Source organism: Hyperoodon ampullatus (assembly GCF_949752795.1).
Source record: "Hyperoodon ampullatus genome assembly, chromosome: 14".
Taxonomy (NCBI): domain Eukaryota; kingdom Metazoa; phylum Chordata; class Mammalia; order Artiodactyla; family Ziphiidae; genus Hyperoodon; species Hyperoodon ampullatus.
The window spans coordinates 8,971,551-8,991,793 of record NC_136927.1 but is presented as its reverse complement, the minus strand read 5'-3'; the positions used below and the strand labels follow the sequence as shown (position 1 = coordinate 8,991,793).

General features: G+C 37.7%; 1 protein-coding gene across 1 annotated transcript in view; it reads right to left on the bottom strand.

The window, feature by feature from the left end:
- The window catches only part of TASP1 (taspase 1), a 297,011-nt gene that overhangs the window by 148,578 nt on the left and 128,190 nt on the right, over positions 1-20,243 (bottom strand). Inside the window, exon 8 of the mRNA XM_079719460.1 lies at positions 18,431-18,537. Within this exon, the coding sequence (XP_079575586.1) occupies positions 18,431-18,537 (107 nt within the window). The remainder of the gene's footprint in view (positions 1-18,430; positions 18,538-20,243) is intronic.

The window sequence follows — 20,243 nt, the reverse complement described above, 5'->3', positions numbered from 1 at the left end:
GGTACACGGGCCTCTCACTGTTGTGGCCTCTCCCGTTGAGGAGCACAGGCTCCAGACGCACAGGCTCAGCGGCCATGGCTCACGGGCCTAGCCGCTCCGTGGCATGTGGGATCTTCCTGGACCGGGGCACGAACCCGTGTCCCCTGAATCGGCAGGTGGACTCTCAACCACAGCGCCACCAGGGAAGCCCACAATGAGATGTTTTAACACATTTCTCCCAACTATAAATAGGTCAAATGACCAAAATAATAATAATAATAATAATCAGTAAGAAATAAAAGATCTGAACAGCATATTAAAAAGCTTAATTAGATAGGCATTCACAGAATTCTGTACCAATTAGAGTGGAGGCATTCTTTTCAAACACAAATAAATATTTACAAAAGTTGACCGTACATTAATCCATAAACTAAATCACAACAAATTTCAAGAAACATTATCAAGGCACAAAAACAGAAATATAGATCAATGGAACACAATAGAAAGCCCAGAGATAAACGCACGCACATATGGTCACCTTATCTTTGATAAAGGAGGCAAGAATATACAGTGGAGAAAAGACAGCCTCTTCAATAAGTGGTGCTGGGAAACCTGGACAGGTACATGTAAAAGTATGAAATTAGAACACTCCCTAACACCATACACAAAAATAAACTCAAAATGGATTAAAGAACTAAATGTAAGCCCAGACACTTATCAAACTCTTAGAGGAAAACATAGGCAGAATACTCTATGACATCAATCACAGCAAGATCCTTTTGGACCCACCTCCTAGACAAATGGAAATAAAAACAAAAATAAACAAATGGGACCTAATGAAACTTCAAAGCTTTTGCACAGCAAAGGAAACCATAAACAAGACCAAAAGGCAACCCTCAGAATAGGAGAAAATCTTTGCAAATGAAGCAACTGACAAAGGATTAATCTCCAAAATTTACAAGCAGCTCATGCAGCTCAATAACAAAAAACAAACAACCCAATCCAAAAATGGGCAGAAAACCTAAATAGACATTTCTCCAAAGAAGATATACAGATTGCCAACAAACACATGAAAGAATGCTCAACATCACTAATAATTAGAGAAATGCAAATCAAAACTACAATGAGATTATCATCTCACACCAGTCAGAATGGCCATCATCAAAAAATCTAGAAACAATAAATGCTGGAGAGGGTGTGGAGAAAAGGGAACACTCTTGCGCTGTTGGTGGGAATGTAAATTGATACAGCCACTATGGAGAACAGTATGGAGGTTCCTTAAAAAACTACAAATAGAACTACCATATGACCCAGCAATCCCACTAGTGGGCATATACCCTGAGAAAACCATAATTCAAAAAGAGTCATGTTCCAAAATATTCATTGCAGCTCTATTTACAATAGCCAGGACATGGAAGCAACCTAAGTGTCCATCAACAGATGAATGGATAAAGAAGATGTGGCACATATATACAATGGAATATTACTCAGCCATAAAAAGAAACAAAATTGAGTTATTTGTAGTGAGGTGGATGGACCTAGAGTCTGTCATATAGAGTGAAGTAAGTCAGAAAGATAAATACAAATACCGTATGCTAACACATATATATGGAATCTAAGGGGGAAAAAAAAAAAGGTCATGAAGAACCTAGGGGTAAGACGGAAATAAAGACACAGACCTACTAGAACGTGGACTTGAGGATATGGGGAGGGGGAAGGGTAAGCTGTGACAAAGTGAGAGAGTGGCATGGACATATATACAATACCAAACGTAAAATAGATAGCTACTGGGAAGCAGCCACATAGCACAGGGAGATCAGCTAGGTGGTTTGTGACCACCTAGAGGGGTGGGTAGGGAGGCTAGGTGGGAGGGAGACGCAAGAGGGAAGAGATATGGGAACATATGTATATGTATAACTGATTCGTTTTGTTGTAAAGCAGAAACTAACACACCATTGTAAAGCAATTATACTCCAATAAAGATGTAAAAAAAAAAAAACAAAGAAAAGAAAAAGAAACATTATCGAACAGAATACACTCCCTAACTACAATACAATTAAGTTAGGAGTCAATAAAGGTAAATAAAATTTAAAAATTAAAAAAGAAAAAAGTACTTCTAAATAACTTATGGATCAAATAAGAAATCTAAATAGAAACAAAAATATTTAATAATGAATGAAAATAAAAATATTACATTTCAAAACTTGTGAGAGATATAGTAAAAGTGGCACTTAGAGGGAAATTAATACCCAAAATATTAATATTAGAAAAGGAAACAAAATTAATAAGCTCAGTGTCCAACTAAACAAGTTAGAAAGAGAATAAGATAAACACGAGGAGAAAAAACAGAGATTAGATGAAAAATCAATGAAAGAGGAATAAACACTAGGTGAAAAGATCCAAAAAGCAATAAAATAAATAAAAAGGAAAAAGAAGGACAAAATTGATTCTGTGACAAAACAATTTGTTGTTTTAAACCTCAGCAAAGGCCTGGCCCTACTGACTTCTCCTCCAGTATGAGCCTTGGCTCTTCTGGAGTAACAGCAGATACTATTCAACTCCACACTATAGATGGCATCCTGACTCGCTTGCACTTCATCCAGTGCAAATATTGCTCTCTCCTCCCCTATCCTTGCCCCACATCAAAATGCGGCCCTTCTTCAAGTCCCAGGGCCTCAGTAACTCCAGGAAAGGTCTCCTGAATCATTTCCCATCCACACCGGGGCCCTGGCCCTAAAAGTACAACCTAAACCCCTGTCTGGAAGACTTTTATACACTGGCTTGTTCTAAGCTCTTTGGTGGCTTGTCTTCCCCCGCTTCCACCTGGAAGGAGCAACTAACAAAGTGTCATAAGATAAATAATTTTTAATTGAACCTCATCAATAACTCAAACTTCTTGTCCTCTGAAACTGCATCTTGCTCAATTTTTATGCACAATCCAGACTCAGCCTATCCAAAGTAGTTTTCCTATAACCTCACGTTTCTCTGATTATTTCATATTTAGATATTCCCTGAATGTAATGCTTTTGCACATCACTCCTAAATGGGTTCTGTCTCAAAAGCACATCCTTAAACAACCGCTGAAAAATCTTTCGCTGGTCCCATAGTAACCAAACTAAAGTCCAGACTCGTTTCTCACAATGTGGAAGTGATCTTCATTTCAGGACGTTGTGCATGCCCTTTGGTCTACTGTTCAAAACAAACTTCTAAGGCTCTTACCATCAAACACTAAGCCTCTCACTTTATCTATAAAGAAATGATATATCTTTATATTGGTCACACACTCCACCGTTCAATGTTTTCTTTTGGTAACACTTCTTTACTGCCTTCCCAACCCCTTAAATCAATCATCTGGCACCAGATCACACTCCTCGTTTTTGACTAACCAATTCAGTTTCTTTAATTCCAGACTGCTTTCCTAAAAGCTCTAAATAATTAATACCCATACAGTATTTGAGTCTTAACTTCACTTTTTCCACTGGTCAGCCTTCACTGTCTTAAACTCAGTCACTGCCGTCTGGGAAACATGTTCAAGGGAGAAGGAAGGAATTGAGATTATTTGGCAGTTTCACTTCATAGAGGCGCATATGAGAGGACTTCAACCACACAGATAGAGCAACACGCTACCAGCACACACACTAATAGGCTATGAATGTCATTACCTGGGCAGATTAAAAAACACATAAATAAATGAGCTAAGACCTTGCTAATTAAATAGACAGCAATAAAGTCTATTTAATAAGAGCAGGCAACCTTTTGCAATTTAGTTGTCCAATTTGGCTCTTTCCAGGAACACCTGGCCGTGGTCTGGACCTCTGGTCTTTCATTTCAGAGCTTACATTTACCTTCTCGGGATAAAATTACACTTTTTCTTTTAAATTCCAGAGCTCCAATGGCCTTTGAACTGAGTCTTAAAGCAGTGGGGAATAACAGATAAAGGACTCGAAGGTAACTTGGACAATCTGGAGTCTATTCCTGTCAATGAAACACCATGACAATTGGGATGGGTCATTAACCTGGATTTAAGTTCCACCCTCCCCAGATTGAAGAACAATAACTGACACCGACTTTAATAACACAGTAATAAGTTACTTTATTTGATATGAGATTTCTAAAGCAATATTCATTTGACCGTATAATTACGAGTATACTCACAAAAACAGAAATTATTATTCAAAATCATAAATATAGAACTAAAGATCAGCATATTTAAAAGCAAAAAGGAGCCCAAAAATGCCCATATACTTATTTTCTTTTTGTTCCTCAATAGATTAAAATCTTATTAGAAATCAGAGATAAATCAAAGAATTACAAAGAGTAGGAAGGAGCTAAGTATATTCTAGGATGTAAAAAACAATCTAAACTAATCATGATAGTACTATATCTTAGAAATTCTAACACCATTCAAATTAACCTCAATGATGTTTTCAGAGATTCCCAACACTCAAAAGCCTGTGTTTAATGCAAATAAATGCCAGGACAGGCCCCACTCACACATACTGTGTTTCAAAACATTCTCCTCGTTTGCTTCTAAGTACAGTTAGTGCAAACAGACGTTCAGGGGCAGCTCTGCCTGTGTACTTACTTCCTCTATGGTCTATTTTACTTTGCTAAATTCTGTGGACAGTTGAATCCTATCGGCTGTCCTGCCCCCACTGGGGATTGCAGGCTGTCGAAACCAGAGCTTGGTTTGACCAGCAAAGTGCACTATTTTGGTTTTTGAATACCTAAAAATGGAACATGTATTGCCACCCCCGCCACCTCTCTAGATGGTCTCACATATTTAGGCTACCTGCCTGGTCCCCATAAGCATTTAGGTTCGAAACCACTGTCCTGCAGAAACTCTGTGGTGCTTCTCACAGGCTTCTTCTAAACTACGACTTTCTCTTTCTCTCTACAGTTATGTAGGCCCTACTCTTTATCCAAGCCCCAGCTTAAATTCCACCTCTTCCATAAAGCCTACCAGGTGCTTATGGTAATTTATCCATCCTGCTAATCCCTGCAGCTCTCACGGATGGTTTCATTCTTCTAGCACATACCAAATGGCATGATTTCCCTTTATTGTTTAATTCCTCTGGACCAAATGGGCAGGGCCTCTCTATTTACTCCTAAAGCCTACTTAAAAATCTGTATATAAATAGTACTCAATAAATGTTTGCTGGTGATAATGTTGAAGTCAAGGTACAATAGGTACTGGAAAAAAACAAAAACAAAAACTGAAGATCCCATGAGGCCATGACCTCTGGTAGAAAGTCCACTCAAAGCTTGTGCACTCCTCAAGGTCACTTGCTAGTTCCTCATAACCGCAGGTGACACAAATCAATGGAGCAATGAAAATGGAGCACTGCCTATCCCTTGAGCAAACGACATACAATGACCACAGAAGAGATGGCAATGCTTGTAAAATAAAAATGCTCTCAACACAGAAAAAAAAAAAAAAGCACAATCATAAGCATCATAGACTTGTCTTAGCTTGCAAGGCAATCCCCATTTCCATTCTGTCCCCTATCCCTCCTTGGAAAATCACACCACCAAAATAAACAGGTGCTAGAAAATGGGTAGGAATTTTTGTTAAGGTGAAGGTCTATTCTTTTTCCTAGAAAAAGACACATGGTCTAGGAGTACATTTGTAAAACAGGCATTTTTACCTGCATAACAGGAGAGGGACTTGATCACATTTCTCTAGATGGCTAGATGGGCACGCCCCCTTGTGGACACTTCCTGACTCACCTCTGGAAATGGTCAGCTGTAACTGTGAGCTGTTTCTAAGAAATTATTTCCCAACAATCATTTCCCTCACTTACTCAATAATATTATTATCAATAGTAATATTTCAGATAACCAAACTCTTCTTTCATTACATCCCCAAATACAAGCTTGTTAAAAGTGAGACATAGTTTTGAACTAATGTATGCTTGCAGCAATTAAAAGAAGATTCAAACTTATCTTGAAAGACCATAAGACTTACAATTAAAGAAAATAACATACACTTTGCTCTCTCAAAATTAACATTAGAATCATTGGCTGTAGATGTTTAAGTTAAGTTAGTAATATCAATTGAGTAAAGGCATTGTTTCTAGGCACTGTGATAAGGATGAAAAAACAAAATGCTCATGCTTCCATATGCCTGCATAGATATGATAAAATAATCACACACCAATCTCAAAATATCAAAGGTAGTACATAATCCAATTCAACAAGCATTTATTGAGTGCCCATTACACGTACTAAGTAGAAGAAAGGAATGGGTTTTGATCTGGGTGGCATTTGAGCTGGTCCTTAATCTAAAGCACTTGGATTAGAATTTCAGTAGGTGGAGAAGTGGCTGGTATTCCATTATTAATTATTATTTATTCCACAAAGAGAAAGAGACATGAGAAAAACTTAGAAATAAGAACTTTCAGCAACTCCATGAAAAATCAAATACAGAAATGTAGTTGGTAAGAGAAAAAACGATTATTCAGAAGAGAAATAATGCAAGAGGAGGCTGGGCTCAAGTTTCAAGAGGGTTCATAAAGTCAGTTCTAAAAACTTTGGGTTTTAATCTACATATAGTAAAGATTCTATTAAAGTTTCTCTCAGAAGAAGGACAAGACCAATGAAGGTGTTTTTAAGGAAATGTATCTTGGGATAATACACAGAAGTAAAGAGGAATGGAAAAAGGAAGATACTGCAACCATCCAGCCACCAAGGTAAAAAGGTATAGACTTGAGGGTGGTAAATATATCAAAAAGAAGCAAGCAAAAACAAAACAAAACAAAACATAGTGCCTGTATTCATTAAACCAACTGAGTACTTATTATAGGCCAAGCTGAGAAACCATGGCAACCAAAACAGATATAATCCCTGTCCTCCTGGAACCTGCACTCTAGGGAAAGAGAAAGACATCAAATAAGCACACTCAGAGAGGCAGCTGGAGCAGCACGACAGTTTAAATGACAGGTGGGAGGGGGAGAGGCAATATTCCTGGGATCTGGAATCATGGGGACAAAGGACCTGACTCAGGCAGAATCTTGACAGTGTGACCCAGACTGAGAGTAAAAGAGCAAAAGACTGAAAAGAAAGACAGGCACCGGCTCTTATCGAGTCCTGTGGGCTCTGTTAAGGGGCCTATACTTTATTCTTAAGAGCAGCTGGAAGTCACTGAAGAGTTTAAACAGGGTCATGACAAAATCAAATGATTTTGATTTTTTTAATGATTCCATTAATGATTTTTTAAATGATTCCACAAATGCTGGGTATAGAACTGACTGGAAAGGCAAGAGCAGACGGGTTGCGATGCTACTGCAGTCACCCAGGAGACAGTGATGAAGCTTGATTCTAGACATGCTGAGCTAAGGCATGACATGAAATGTACAATAAGAAACTGGAACGGTTCAGGGCCTGAAGAGGGGGGTGGTAATAAAAACTTAGATTCATCCATTCAAACACAGTTTCATTAAATGGGCACTGTGTCCGGTACCTGTGGAAAATGACAATGACCTGGAGACAAATTCTGGAATAAGGAGAAAGGAGAAAAGAGCTCTAGGGTACCTTCAGGAGAGCTAAATGAATAAGACTGGACATGAAGTTATTAACTGAATGCAATCATGTATATAATTACTAACTCCTCTAGAACGTTCTATGTTCATTTAAGCAACGATTATTAAGCAGCTTTTCTAGGCCCACTGTGACATATTAGGCAGAAAAAGCAATGAGTCTCAAATGCTGGCCCAATACCTCACACACCCCTGCAGATTTTTATCAGTATATTGAGAGAAGAGCCTAAAAATCTAGTTTTACAACTATCCCGATGAAGATAATGGCCGGCCAGGTTTAGCATACACTAAAATAAAGGATCTCTCAATGAGAGGATCAAGAGGTCTGGACAAACTCCATGTTGCCAATGATAATATATTAGAGAATTATCAGGCTGGGAAGAATGATGGTAATCACTTAGTCCAGCATGCTGACTTTACTGCTGAGGAAACTGAAGTCTAGAGAGAGACTCCGTGTTTGCCCAAGGTCTCTGGACTAGTTAACAGCAAACCTAGACTAGAAATCCCGGTCTACTGTACCCCATTTCAGCATGCCCCACTTCCTCCACTCCTCAAGTAATCCCAGCCCAGGTCTTGAATTCTGAATAGCTTCTGGCATCTGACTTTTTACTCGAAATGTTCTAGGCTGATTACAGAAGAGGTGGGCCAATCAGGCCTTTGAAAACTCCAGACAGTTTTCCTTCAACCTAATTAAGCAGTGGGTCTTATCTTCTGATCTTAAAACATCCTTGTTATTGATCCGTGTGTGTGTGTGTGTGTGTGTGTGTGTGTGTGTGTATACACATTTGTCTTCTCATGTATTGGTCTATTCTGCTGGCCTTATTAGCTACACATGTGTCAACACTACTACATCTGTGATGGGTCAACTCAGGTCATTAGTACATGGTGATATCATATGAGGACATATTTAAAAGTTCTGACTTAGAATCTGATGCTCTTAACATCATGGTCTGAGCCAATTCCCAGACAGGAAGATTTCTATCTGTAGCTTCAATGAAATTCCATTCACTGGAGGCATTTCCTTTTAGGAAAGCTATAATATGGTGATTTGCACATTATATACAAGATCAGCTGAGATTATCCCAATGATAATGAAGGAATGCTCTTTTTTTCCCCTCCATTGATTCTGTTAAACACCAAAATTTAGAGGAGGCTCTACAGAGCTGATGAATAGTAAAAGTGGAGGAAGGATTTACAAGTCTGAACATATGATGTCAACCTATAACAAGTCTGGAAAACCACAGGTTACTTCCCTTACAAAATAAAAACAGCAGTTAAGGTCTGTTAACAGATTTCTTGTCTTACTCTTATCTCACTTATAACTTTAAAACTCAGTATAAATTTAAGGCATAGCTTCATAAGGGTTTAAGGAAGACTCGGGAAGAAATCCAGCCGACTAGCTATTGAATCTTTATATGAGAACTTAGAAACTTTTTCTGAAACAGAAGAAAAAAAAAATACTGCAATTGTCCAGCTATCAGGGGTTGAAAGTTCTGGATTTGGATAACTGATGAATTGACATAAAGTGCTGCAAACCACAGACATTTAAAGAAACCCCATGGTGGCAGGGGGATGAATTGGGAGATTGGGATTGACATATATACACAAATATGTATAAAATAGATAACTAATAAGAACCTGCTGTATAAAAAAAATCAATTAAATAAAATTCAAAAAAAAAAAAGACCAACTTCAAAGTTGAAAAAGAGGTTTAAAAAGAGTCCGCCTTCTGCCTATGGAACATGTATCTCTCTAAATAAACTTGCTTTCACTTTAATTAATTAATTAAAATAAAAAGTGATTTAAGAAAATGGGAAAATAAATAAATAAATAAACAAACCCCATCAAATTATATTGCAAAGGAATAATGGTCATCAGACTGTATAACCTACATAAATGCATGAGGTGGTGGTAATCTAGTAATACAAGTACTTAAGTTACTGACTTACTGATTTACATGTTAAGTCTTATAGGCTTAATCAGTAACCAAGATAGTCTTAGGACAGGAAAATATAATTTTTAATATATTACTTACAATTCAAAGAAATAATTTCAAATGGAAGATAATCACTCCACAGGATGAATTTACAGTTTTATTTTAAAAAACCCCACAAATATATAAAGTATATTTCTTTATGTAAAAGAGAAGGCAAAGAAGTTTCTTACTTCTGTTTACTCATATATCTATGCATTAACCATCTTTTTGAGAAACACAGAAAGACTCCAGATCAAGTAAATGTCTATAAAAGACTAATTACTCTTTCCTCTGCACACGTAATACACAAACATGTACACAAGTACAAATAGAACAATCTGACGAAAACATGTTGTTTTCTGTGCATTTATTTCCTTTGATCTTAACCTACCTCTCACCCAAAAAATAACAGTGATTTAGTATGATACAGTTAAGCGTTTATATAATAATTTCAAGATGGTGGATAAAAGGGAAAAATGTTACCCACAATATACTTCAAAAGAATAGAATATATTTATGTGAAGCACACAACTCAAGGCCCAACATTTTCTTTCTGAAACATGTGGCCAATTTGATGTCCCTATGTGGTGGCTAAAGAACACAAAATTAAAAGTTGTAGAATCTCTTTAGAGTGGTTTTCAACACACAACACTGTATAAAGCATTGCAAGATTTTCTAAACTTGTTCATTAGAAATTGAAGAATGAAAGATTCACACAATGGAAAGGGTCTGATTATCTTTCATTTCACCACCCTATACAAGTACTGCTTTACCTAAAAACCAATGAAATTAATTGAAAACTTAAATTACTTCATAAAAGTGGTGGGAGAAGGCAAAGAATTTCATGTACATCCAACTGTAAACTCTGTTATTAAAGAAAAAGACATGGAAACGATTTCGACAATATGCTTGTGAAAAATGAAGGGGAAAAAAAGGCTTGAAACATCAAAAATGCTGAGATCAAACAATACCCCCAACCTCTTTTAATACTCTAAGAATAAAAGAGCCCCTTCTAGTAATATCCAGGGCTAGCTGTTTGAAACTGATATTTATGAAATCTAGATTATCCTGTGCATTGGGTCTCTTTGTTTTCCCAAAGTATCTCTTCTTTGTAGGAACTCTTTCTGTTATGTAACAAGGTTATGTAACAATTCAGTCAGTTCTGTAGCAGGACCTAAGAACCTCCATTGTCCAATGAGTTTATTAGCACTTCATTCCAAAAGAAAGCTTTCTTTTTCAAAAATGCTTAATACTAACACAACTACCTTTTACTTTTTGTATCAAAACAAAAGATAAACTTAAAACATGTCATCACTTCATCGCATACACCACAAGAATTATTATTATTTTTTTTTTGCGGTACGTGGACCTCTCACTGTTGTGGCCTCTCCCGTTGAGGAGCACAGGCTCCGGACACGCAGGCTCAGCGGCCATGGCTCACGGGTCCAGCCGCTCCGTGGCATGTGGGATCTTCCCAGACCGGGGCACGAACCCGTGTCCCCTGCATCGTCAGGCGGACTCTCAACCACTGCGCCACCAGGGAAGCCCCACCACAAGAATTATTGATAAATATTCTAACAACAATGAGAGTCCATGGCAATCCTGTCAGGGGGAGAATGCAGATGCCCATGTGTGGGAACTACAAAGGACAGAGGAGCATGCTGAACTGCACCATTCCTTTTCACAAACACGGTTCTCGATTTGCCTAGCTCTGACACAGACAAACGTCAGTTACCACAGCTCAGTTAAATAATACCAGTCACTCAACAACCTGGTTCAAACTTCAATTACATGGTATAGTAACTGAGTAATTGCATAAAGTATAAACTTCACTACTAGGTCTTTAGTTCAAAGATCACTATGTAAACTATGTAAACGTTAGATGCCCATCATGATCAGTGACCAATCATGTCATTTCACTCAACGTCTGTCACGGATGGGTCACTGTGCACAGAGAGCTAAGTGTGTAGTTGTGTTACCTCCTTGTCTCCCAGTGATAAATCCACATGACATTTTACAAATATCGATCATCAAAAAAGGGCGCTAGCCAACTAAGATGAAAGCGAAGCAAAGAAACAAAAAGTGATAATGTTGGAAGAGCAACTCTAATAAAAAATAAGTGACGTTATGGAAGAAATAATTCATTGTGGGAATTTTCAACACTGCCACCGTTCAAGAGACTCGAGATCTTCAGTCAGAGGAACTTAGTGAAGACAAACCTGTCAACATAAATAAGGAATGTAGTTGTGACAAAAAGGATGAAGATGTCCCAGAAGAAGTGACACTGGCAAAAAAGCTGACATAAAAGGAACGCTGAGAGATACTGTACAACATGGAAAGAGCAAAGGATAAAATTTTGAAAGCTGATCCAAAATTAAAAAGAGTTTGACAGTTCACCATGACATAAACAGATGCTCACTCCATATCATAACTTACATGACAGGAAAGCAAGCACTGTTCAAACTACTCTTGATAAAGGGTTTTTTAGACAGAAAAAACCTACTTTAATTCTGATGTTTTCAATTAGTGTACTAAATAAATATTCATTTTAATTACTTTTTTGTTTGTTTCTCTATACATTTATAACCACCAGTAAAAGAGTTTTTAATGTTTTGACAAAAATGTCTAAAGGTCATGGGAAAAGTGTAATTTTTTGCCATTAAGATCCCTTTGCACAGTTCCGGTTTGCACAGCCATTTTTATGGTCCAGCACTACCATGCAAAGTGTGGACTATCTATACACTGCAAGGGAAAGAAAGAAGTAAAGAAAAATCCAGAACAGTTGGGTCTACACAGATAGGGGAGTGGAATAGAGCATAAACAACTACTACTTTTATATTACACAGCACTACAGGTAAATAATAATCTTTTCCTCCTCCATCATGTCTTCCCTCTAAGTCACACCAAAAAAGCATGGATGAAACAGAGATGTCAATTATTAAGAATAGACAGTTACTCAGAATTTATTCCTTATTTTTTAATATTGTATCTTAAAACCCATGTATTCTGAAATTGAGGACAAAATGTGTTTTATTTGATTTATAGGTAGATTAGCTGCTTAACCCACTACTGGTTTGTAGCAACAAGGGACATATTAATTGTGCAGAAGAAGACGACAAAAAAGAAGTTCTCCATTTACGCTACACACTGTAGATTACCTCCCTAATAACCACTCTCCTCCCCTTCCTTTGACAACAAAACAACTAATTTTGGGGGGAAGACAATGTGTCTAGCAGCAAGCCATGAGCTATGAGATAGTAATGAGGAAAATCCACTTAATTTCCTAGGCTCCTTTGCAACTGGGAATAGCCATGTGACCAAACTGCGCCCCTTGTCCACTGCCCCCCAAAAAAACAACTAAAGAGAAATCTATTGAGAGAGATTCTGGAAAACTTTTGTATCCCAGATAAAAAAGTGACGGACACATCTGGCACTAGTCTCCCCGCCCACACCCTCCATGGTCTCACCTTCTTCTCACCTTGAATGCAGATGTGACACCTGAAATTATAGGAGCCATATTCCATCCTTAAGACAAAAGGCATGAGAGAAAAGGCCCAAGAGAAATCCCAGATATGTTGGCTCCAGCATCATTGGAAACCTGAGCTAATGAATGCTTGCAACCACCCACCTCCAAAGTTCTTTATTATGAGGCAGAGGGCCAGGGAGCAGGGGGACAAATATGCATTTCCTAAGTCACCATCAGGTTTTCTGTTGTTTGCAGCCAAAAGCATTCCATTAATTAACCATTCTTATTTTAAACTAAGTCAAATGTAAATGGTCAAAGACAAAGGAAAACAAAAATACAAAAACAAAAATTAATTGAGGTAGCAAACTGATTAAATATTCTTCTTGCTTTAATTCTGATTTCTATTAGTATTGTGATAATGTCTGGACAATCAATTTCTTTTTTAAGAAAAACGAGAAATATCAATGCAACAAAAATTGCTAAATTTATTTACTTTATTTTCAGGCTTTAAAATATTTATTCTACTGTATACTCCTTTCAAGACAATATTTATCTCCTTCAACACTGAGTAACAAAAAAGTGAACATTAGGAAAGTTACCAAAAATTCTATTCTTTTTATTATATTTATATACCCAACTCACAGCTTCTTTTATGTAGCCACAACACACAGTAGTTCCAGGCTTTAGTCAATGCTAGCTAACCAAAACTATGCTGAAACTATACACACAGAACAGGGAGAAATAAACTAAATACAGGTTGATTTAGAAAATAGCTATTTGTCCTTTCCTGTCAAATCTCTAAAAAATTGCTACGCTTCCTCTCAAAAATTATAATTTTCTGTGCCATTGGCTCCTTATCTGGTGGTCTTTTCTTTCTCAGAGCGTTTTTATTACCTTTGCCAAGGTTATACAGCAAACATCTGCGAAACAAAGCCTGTGGCCCGCATCCTTCCCTAAAGGCAGAAGCTGGGTCCTAGTCAAACACAGTGCTTTGTACCCATTAAAGTTCATATATTCTGAATATTAAAAATATTTTCCTGTCATTTCAGGGGTCTAAAATACTCCATTTGAATCATGCCTGAATTCCACCTCTCCACCCACTACTAGTGACCTCCATTACCACCCTCCCTTTCTCCATTACAAGATTCCACCCAGAGTAGCACCCAGAGTAGCAGTTTCCCTTCTTTTTTGGCTGAGATGAAGGCAAACAATGGCAAAGGCAAAAACGATGGTGTCTCAGTCAGTGACAGTCACCAAACACTTGAACATCCATTAACGGCAAAAACGATGGAGTCTCAGTCACTGACAGTCACCAAACACTTGAACATCCATTAACACATCTGTTCCTCCTAACAGCCCTGCTAAGGGGGGCAGAATATCACTATTTTCAGTTAAAGATAAGGAAACTGAGCCTTCCTAGGTGAAATTACTCAGTGAATTCACAGAAGGCAACAGTGGTATGGTGTCTTGACCCTATCTCCCCACCTCTCTCTCCCCACTCCACAGCAAAACTTCTCAAAAGAATTATCTCCACCCTGTTCTCCCTGATGAACCCACTCCACCTGCTCTACAATCCATCACGTCATGGAAACTGTCCTCATCCAGGTCCAAAGTCTCCAGGTGCCGAGTCCAGTGGCCAGTCCTCTGTCCTCCCACCTGTTTTGTCAGCAGCACTTGACCCAGGTGATGCCTGACTTAGAACGCTCCTCTCTGCTTCCCAGACACTCTCCTGGTGGCCCCTCTGCCCCACTGGCTGCTCCATCTTTCTCTTTTGCTGGTTTCTCCTCCTCCCAATGTAGACATGTTAGCCTGGCACAAGGTTCACTTTTCAGACCTCTATCTTCACTCACTCCTACTAAGTGAGCTCATCTGGCCACGTGGATTCATATTCCTTTTGATGCCAATGATTGCCAAATGGGAATCTCCCCCCTGACCTACCCCTAAGCTTCAGATGCATATAACCAACTCCACAGTTAATCTTTCCTGCTGCCACATTCAGCTTTTTATTGCAAATCCTCTTAACCAGGTTGGTGAATGGTTGTTTAAATTTTTCAAAAATTGAATATTCTCTGGGTGAAGGACAGAATCATAAAGAAGGACACATACTGTAAATATTTCCTTTTTATTTAAAACACAAAACCAATTCATTCATTCACTAGCCAATCTTTTCATATAAGAATTTCTCTGGGTGAAGGACAGAATCATAAAGAAGGACACATACTGTAAATATTTCCTTTTTATTTAAAACACAAAACCAATTCATTCATTCACTAGCCAATCTTTTCATACAAGACTTTCTCTGAATGTGAGCCCACGTACAAATGTTCCATATCATCTTCCTATAACACCCTGGACTGCCCTATGATTTCAAGTTTTACTTTATCTAAAAATAGAACAAGAATATAAATACACTAACAACACACTCTGAATGCACAAAGCTTCTAGATGTTTACGATTTTTCTCAATCTTTTACAGCTGGTTTGCCCATGCTTAGTTCTACAGCAACTTTTTATAGACCCACTCTGCTTTTTCAAGTTAGTTTTCAACTCTTTCAGTTTCAAGCAGACAACTCTCTTTTTAAACTCAATGTTCATCAGTTTATGAGAGACGATGAATTATGATAAAGGATAAAATGATAAACACAATGAGCATAATGAAGCTCTTGGTGGCACAAAATTCAACTGCAAGGAGTACAGGGACATAGCACAACAGAAGTGGTCCTATTCCCTTTGAGTGTTCAGGGTGCCTTGGCATCAGATAATATGTTTTAATCTGAGTTCATTAAGGGGACATGGACTAAGAAAGTTCTTGATTTCCACTTCCCACCTCCATCACCTTGAAGCCATACTTTCTCCAGCTCCCTGCCCCACCTTAGTAAATGGCAATACACTATGACTAAACTAAAACTTTTAAATCCCCTCTCTATAAGGCATCAGTAATTCCTGTCTTTCTAGGAGCCCTTATAATATATCCTGGATATATTCACTTCTCTCCATCTCCATCCCTAACATCCACAGTCCACGTGGCACCATCTCCCAACTGTAATAACTTTGTAACTAATCTCCTCACTTCTGTTTTTGCCTCCCCCGCTTCTCCATGTAGCAGCCAGAAAGAACTCTGTAAAGTATGAATAAGGCAGTGTTGCTTCTCTGCTTTTACAATAACTCATTATTCATGGAACAAAAGTGGAAACTCCTCAAGGAGCTGGCATCTACCCACCTCTCCAGCTTCAGGTCATACCATCCTCCTCTTGCCCACCATGCTTTAGGCACAATGCCCCTCTTCTCCATTCCTCTGATACGCCAAGTCCCCACCAGGGCCACTGCACATGCAGTTCATTTTGCCTGGAACACTATTCCACTGACTTCTCATAAAACTCACTTCATATTTTTCAGATGTCGCCTCAAATGTTACACCCTCAGAAAGGTCTCTAACTAGCAAGGTATCATCCTAACTAAAGGAGTCCTCTTTTGAGTCTCCCCTCCATCTCTCATATCCAAGTTACTTTGTATCATATCATCTTGTGCTTTTTTTTCCTTTATATCAGTTATCAAACATGGTATCTTACTTGATTGTATGTTTATATGTTTCAGTCTCTAGACACTAAAATGTAAAATTTCATTAGAGCAGGAATTACCTCCATCCTGTTCACCACCGTTTTCTTACTACCCAGCTCAGCACCAAGAGTAGCTGCTTAATAAATATTTTCTGAATAAAAATATGAACCTTCTGAGTAAGACCAGCTGAAGATATTCTCTATGAGGTCAACTGATATTTCTATGCATAAAACCCCTAAACTGATGTCCCTGAAAAAAAGACCTGTATAAGAATGTTCATAGCAGCTTTATTCATAAAGTACAAGCCTGGAAATGAACCAAATGTCCACCAATAGGAGAATGGATAAACAACTTACAGTAAATGGGAATATTATTCAGTTATAAAAAAGAATAAACTTGTGACACACTGTCTCAAAAAAATTTTGTGAAAGAAACCAAATAGAAAAGAGTACATTCTGTATGATTCCAATTATATAAAGTTCAAGAGCAACACAAAACATCTATGGTGATAAAACTCAGAGCAGTGGTCACCTATAAAAGGTAGAAAATGGCTGAAAGGAAGTACAAAAGAACCAGATATGTTCTACATCTTGATAGGTATATGGGTTACATGGGTGTATATATATATATATTTATAAAAATGATTAAATTGCTCACTATACGCAAATTTTATCAGTTTTTTAAAAGAACAGAAGTCCTAAATTTGCTTACTCAGACATCACATGAGATGCAAAAACCGAAGAAACAGAACCACACTACTAGCCACTTTCACCAAGGTCTACCTACTCATTTGTTCATTTGCCTCCTAAATTGCTACTCTTCTCTGGCAGAAAAATAAAAAGGTTTGGACCAAAATGTTTGATTAATTGTCCCATGCGGCAACATACTGGAAAAACATCTATCACCATGAGAGAAGATTTAGTATGCATTCATATGTGAATAAACCATATATAGCTATGACGGAAAGCATTAGCCAGTACATAAGCAATTATAGGACTAATCACTGAAGAATATTAACGAGATGCCAAGTTATATCAAATGACAATGTGACATGAGAACTCCACCATGAACTGTGTGCTAACGAACCTCTAAGCCATAGTTTGAGCATGAATGTTATGGTTTTTAATTTTTCTATCCCCCAAAACACCTAAGAAATGCCACACGCAGACTCATGATGGCACACAAATGCATGAAATGCAAACAAATATAAGAACAAGAAACAGAGACATGTAATTAGAATGTACAAAAAAACCTACATGAATCCAATATATACATTTCCTTATAACACTCTATCCCCTAAACAGCCATGTTCATCCAGAGTTGCAAGGACCAAAGCAGCAGCCAGGAGCCACATGGAGCTAACTGAGCACTTAAACTGTGGTAAGGACAAATGAGAAGCTAAATTTTTAATGTTATTACATTTTAATAAATTTTAATTTTAAAACAGAGTTTCAATTCAATTTCTGGGAAGTCTTAAGTATGTTTGTTATGTAACTTGTTATGTAAACCTACTTTTTCAGCTGTTAACTTTATAATATATAGATACAGACCATATTTCCAATGAAAATGTAATGTCATAATTGAGACGTGCTGTAAGTGTAAAATACACACTGTTTTTTGAAGACTTAATACAAAAAAAGAAAAAAGAAAATAGACTAGATCAGTAGTAATTTTTTTCATTGATCATATTTTTGAAGTGATATTTTAGATTCACTGTTTTAAATAAGTCTTAAAATTAATTTCACCTGTTTCTTTTAATTTTTTTAAATGCAGCTACTGGAAAACTTAAAAAGTACATATGTGGCATGCATTATATTTCTACTGGGTTGTACTATTCTGAGGCTTATATATCTAAATGCAGACTAAGTATATCATTATGATACATTAATTATTAATATTTCAAACACCTCCTGACCTTTTCACTTGATTGTCTTCTTTTCTTTAGTTGAATGAAATCTGTTTCCACCCTTTCTGCCAGCTCTAGTTTCCTCTTGTTTCTTTTAAATGCAGCTAAACTGAATCCTATAAAAGAAACATTAAAAATAACATTTGAAAAATATTAGGGCAATGGGGCAGATGAGATATCCTAAAGAGCCTCCTCAGGACAAAATCCTTAAGCATGTTGGAGAAAGGGTTTTATAAAGTCTTTTCAGTGTACACTGAGGTGGGAGGGAATAAGAAAAGTAACCTAAAGTAAAAAAATTAAGAAAAAGGTCAAATCCAGAGAGACAAGTGAGTTCTGAAGGTAGATGCTCTGCAGGAGTGTCTGCTAATGCATGCCATGGCCAGCTCTGGTTTTGAAGGTCTCTGTGCATAAGAGACAAGAGCTGAAAAAAAAAAAAAAAGAGACAAGAGCTGAGACTTGGGACAATGCAGCAGGAGAAAACGTATTGGAGATCATCCACATAAAAAGGGGGAACCCCAAAGGGTGATATGCCCAATGAAAGGGAAAACTAGAAAATGCCACAATATGCAAAGAATCAGGAAACTTGTAAGTCACAGCCTTGGCTATAAACGTAAGAGAAGAAAAGTCCTGTTACACTTGGCTGGTTTGGGAAGGGGAGTTCTGTTTTGCGGGGGGGATGTACATGCACGTGTGTGTGTGTGTGTGTACGCGCATGTGTGGGGAGTGTACGCACATGTGTGTGGGTGTGTGTACGTGCATGTGTGGGTGTGTGTATGCACGTGTGTGGGTGTGGGTGTGGGTGTGCGCGTGTGTGTGCGCATGCGCGCACAAGGTGGGGTGGGGGCGGGGCGCTGCTCTTGAAGAACAATTAGAATTATAAGAACAAAATACATATCTAAATAACATTAAAGTATAAAAAATATTTAAAAGTTCAGGCAGAATTAGGGGAATTCGTATTACCTATGTGGCCTGAAAAACACAAAAAAACAAAAATGATCTCGGTGAGGTAATGCTTCAAAAACCCATTAAACGCAAATGCAAATACTCCCTGGAAAAACCCATCTTAGCTCACCCAGACCTCAAAGAATTCCCATGTTCCAATTAATATGAGCCCATAGTTAAAAAAAACAGTTCATAAAATGAATGAGAAATAAATCACCGAGAATGAAAAAATAAAAGTCAGCCAAACATCAGAAAGTATAATCCAACCGGCAAAGACCTCACTCAGATACTAGTGTAATCATATATAGAATATAAAACATGTTTATGCTCACAGACATAAAAAAAAGATATTGAAAATATAACTAAGGAAGACAAGATGATAAAATTCCCAGGCAGACTTGAAGAAGAACCAAATAGAACTTCTAAAAATAAAAAATACAATAACTGGAATTTTAAGACTTGATATACAGATTTAAACAATTAGATTCAGCTGACAAGAGAAATTACACACTGGAATATAACACTGAAAAGATTACCAAAGTTTTCTGATAATGGCAGACTAAATTCTTAAGAGCAATTCTCCCACCAAATATTATCAAAAATATTAGATAAAATATGAAAAACACCACCTTAAAAGCACCTTATAAAAACAGACCGCCAACAAACACATGAAAGAATGCTCAACATCATTAATCATTAGAGAAATGCAAATCAAAACTACAATGAGGGCCTCCCTGGTGGCGCAGTGGTTCAGAGTCCGCCTGCTGATGCAGGGGATACGGGTTCATGCCCCGGTCTGGGAGGATCCCATATGCCACGGAGCGGCTGGGCCCGTGAGCCATGGCCACTGAGCCTGTGCGTCCGGAGCCTGTGCTCCGCA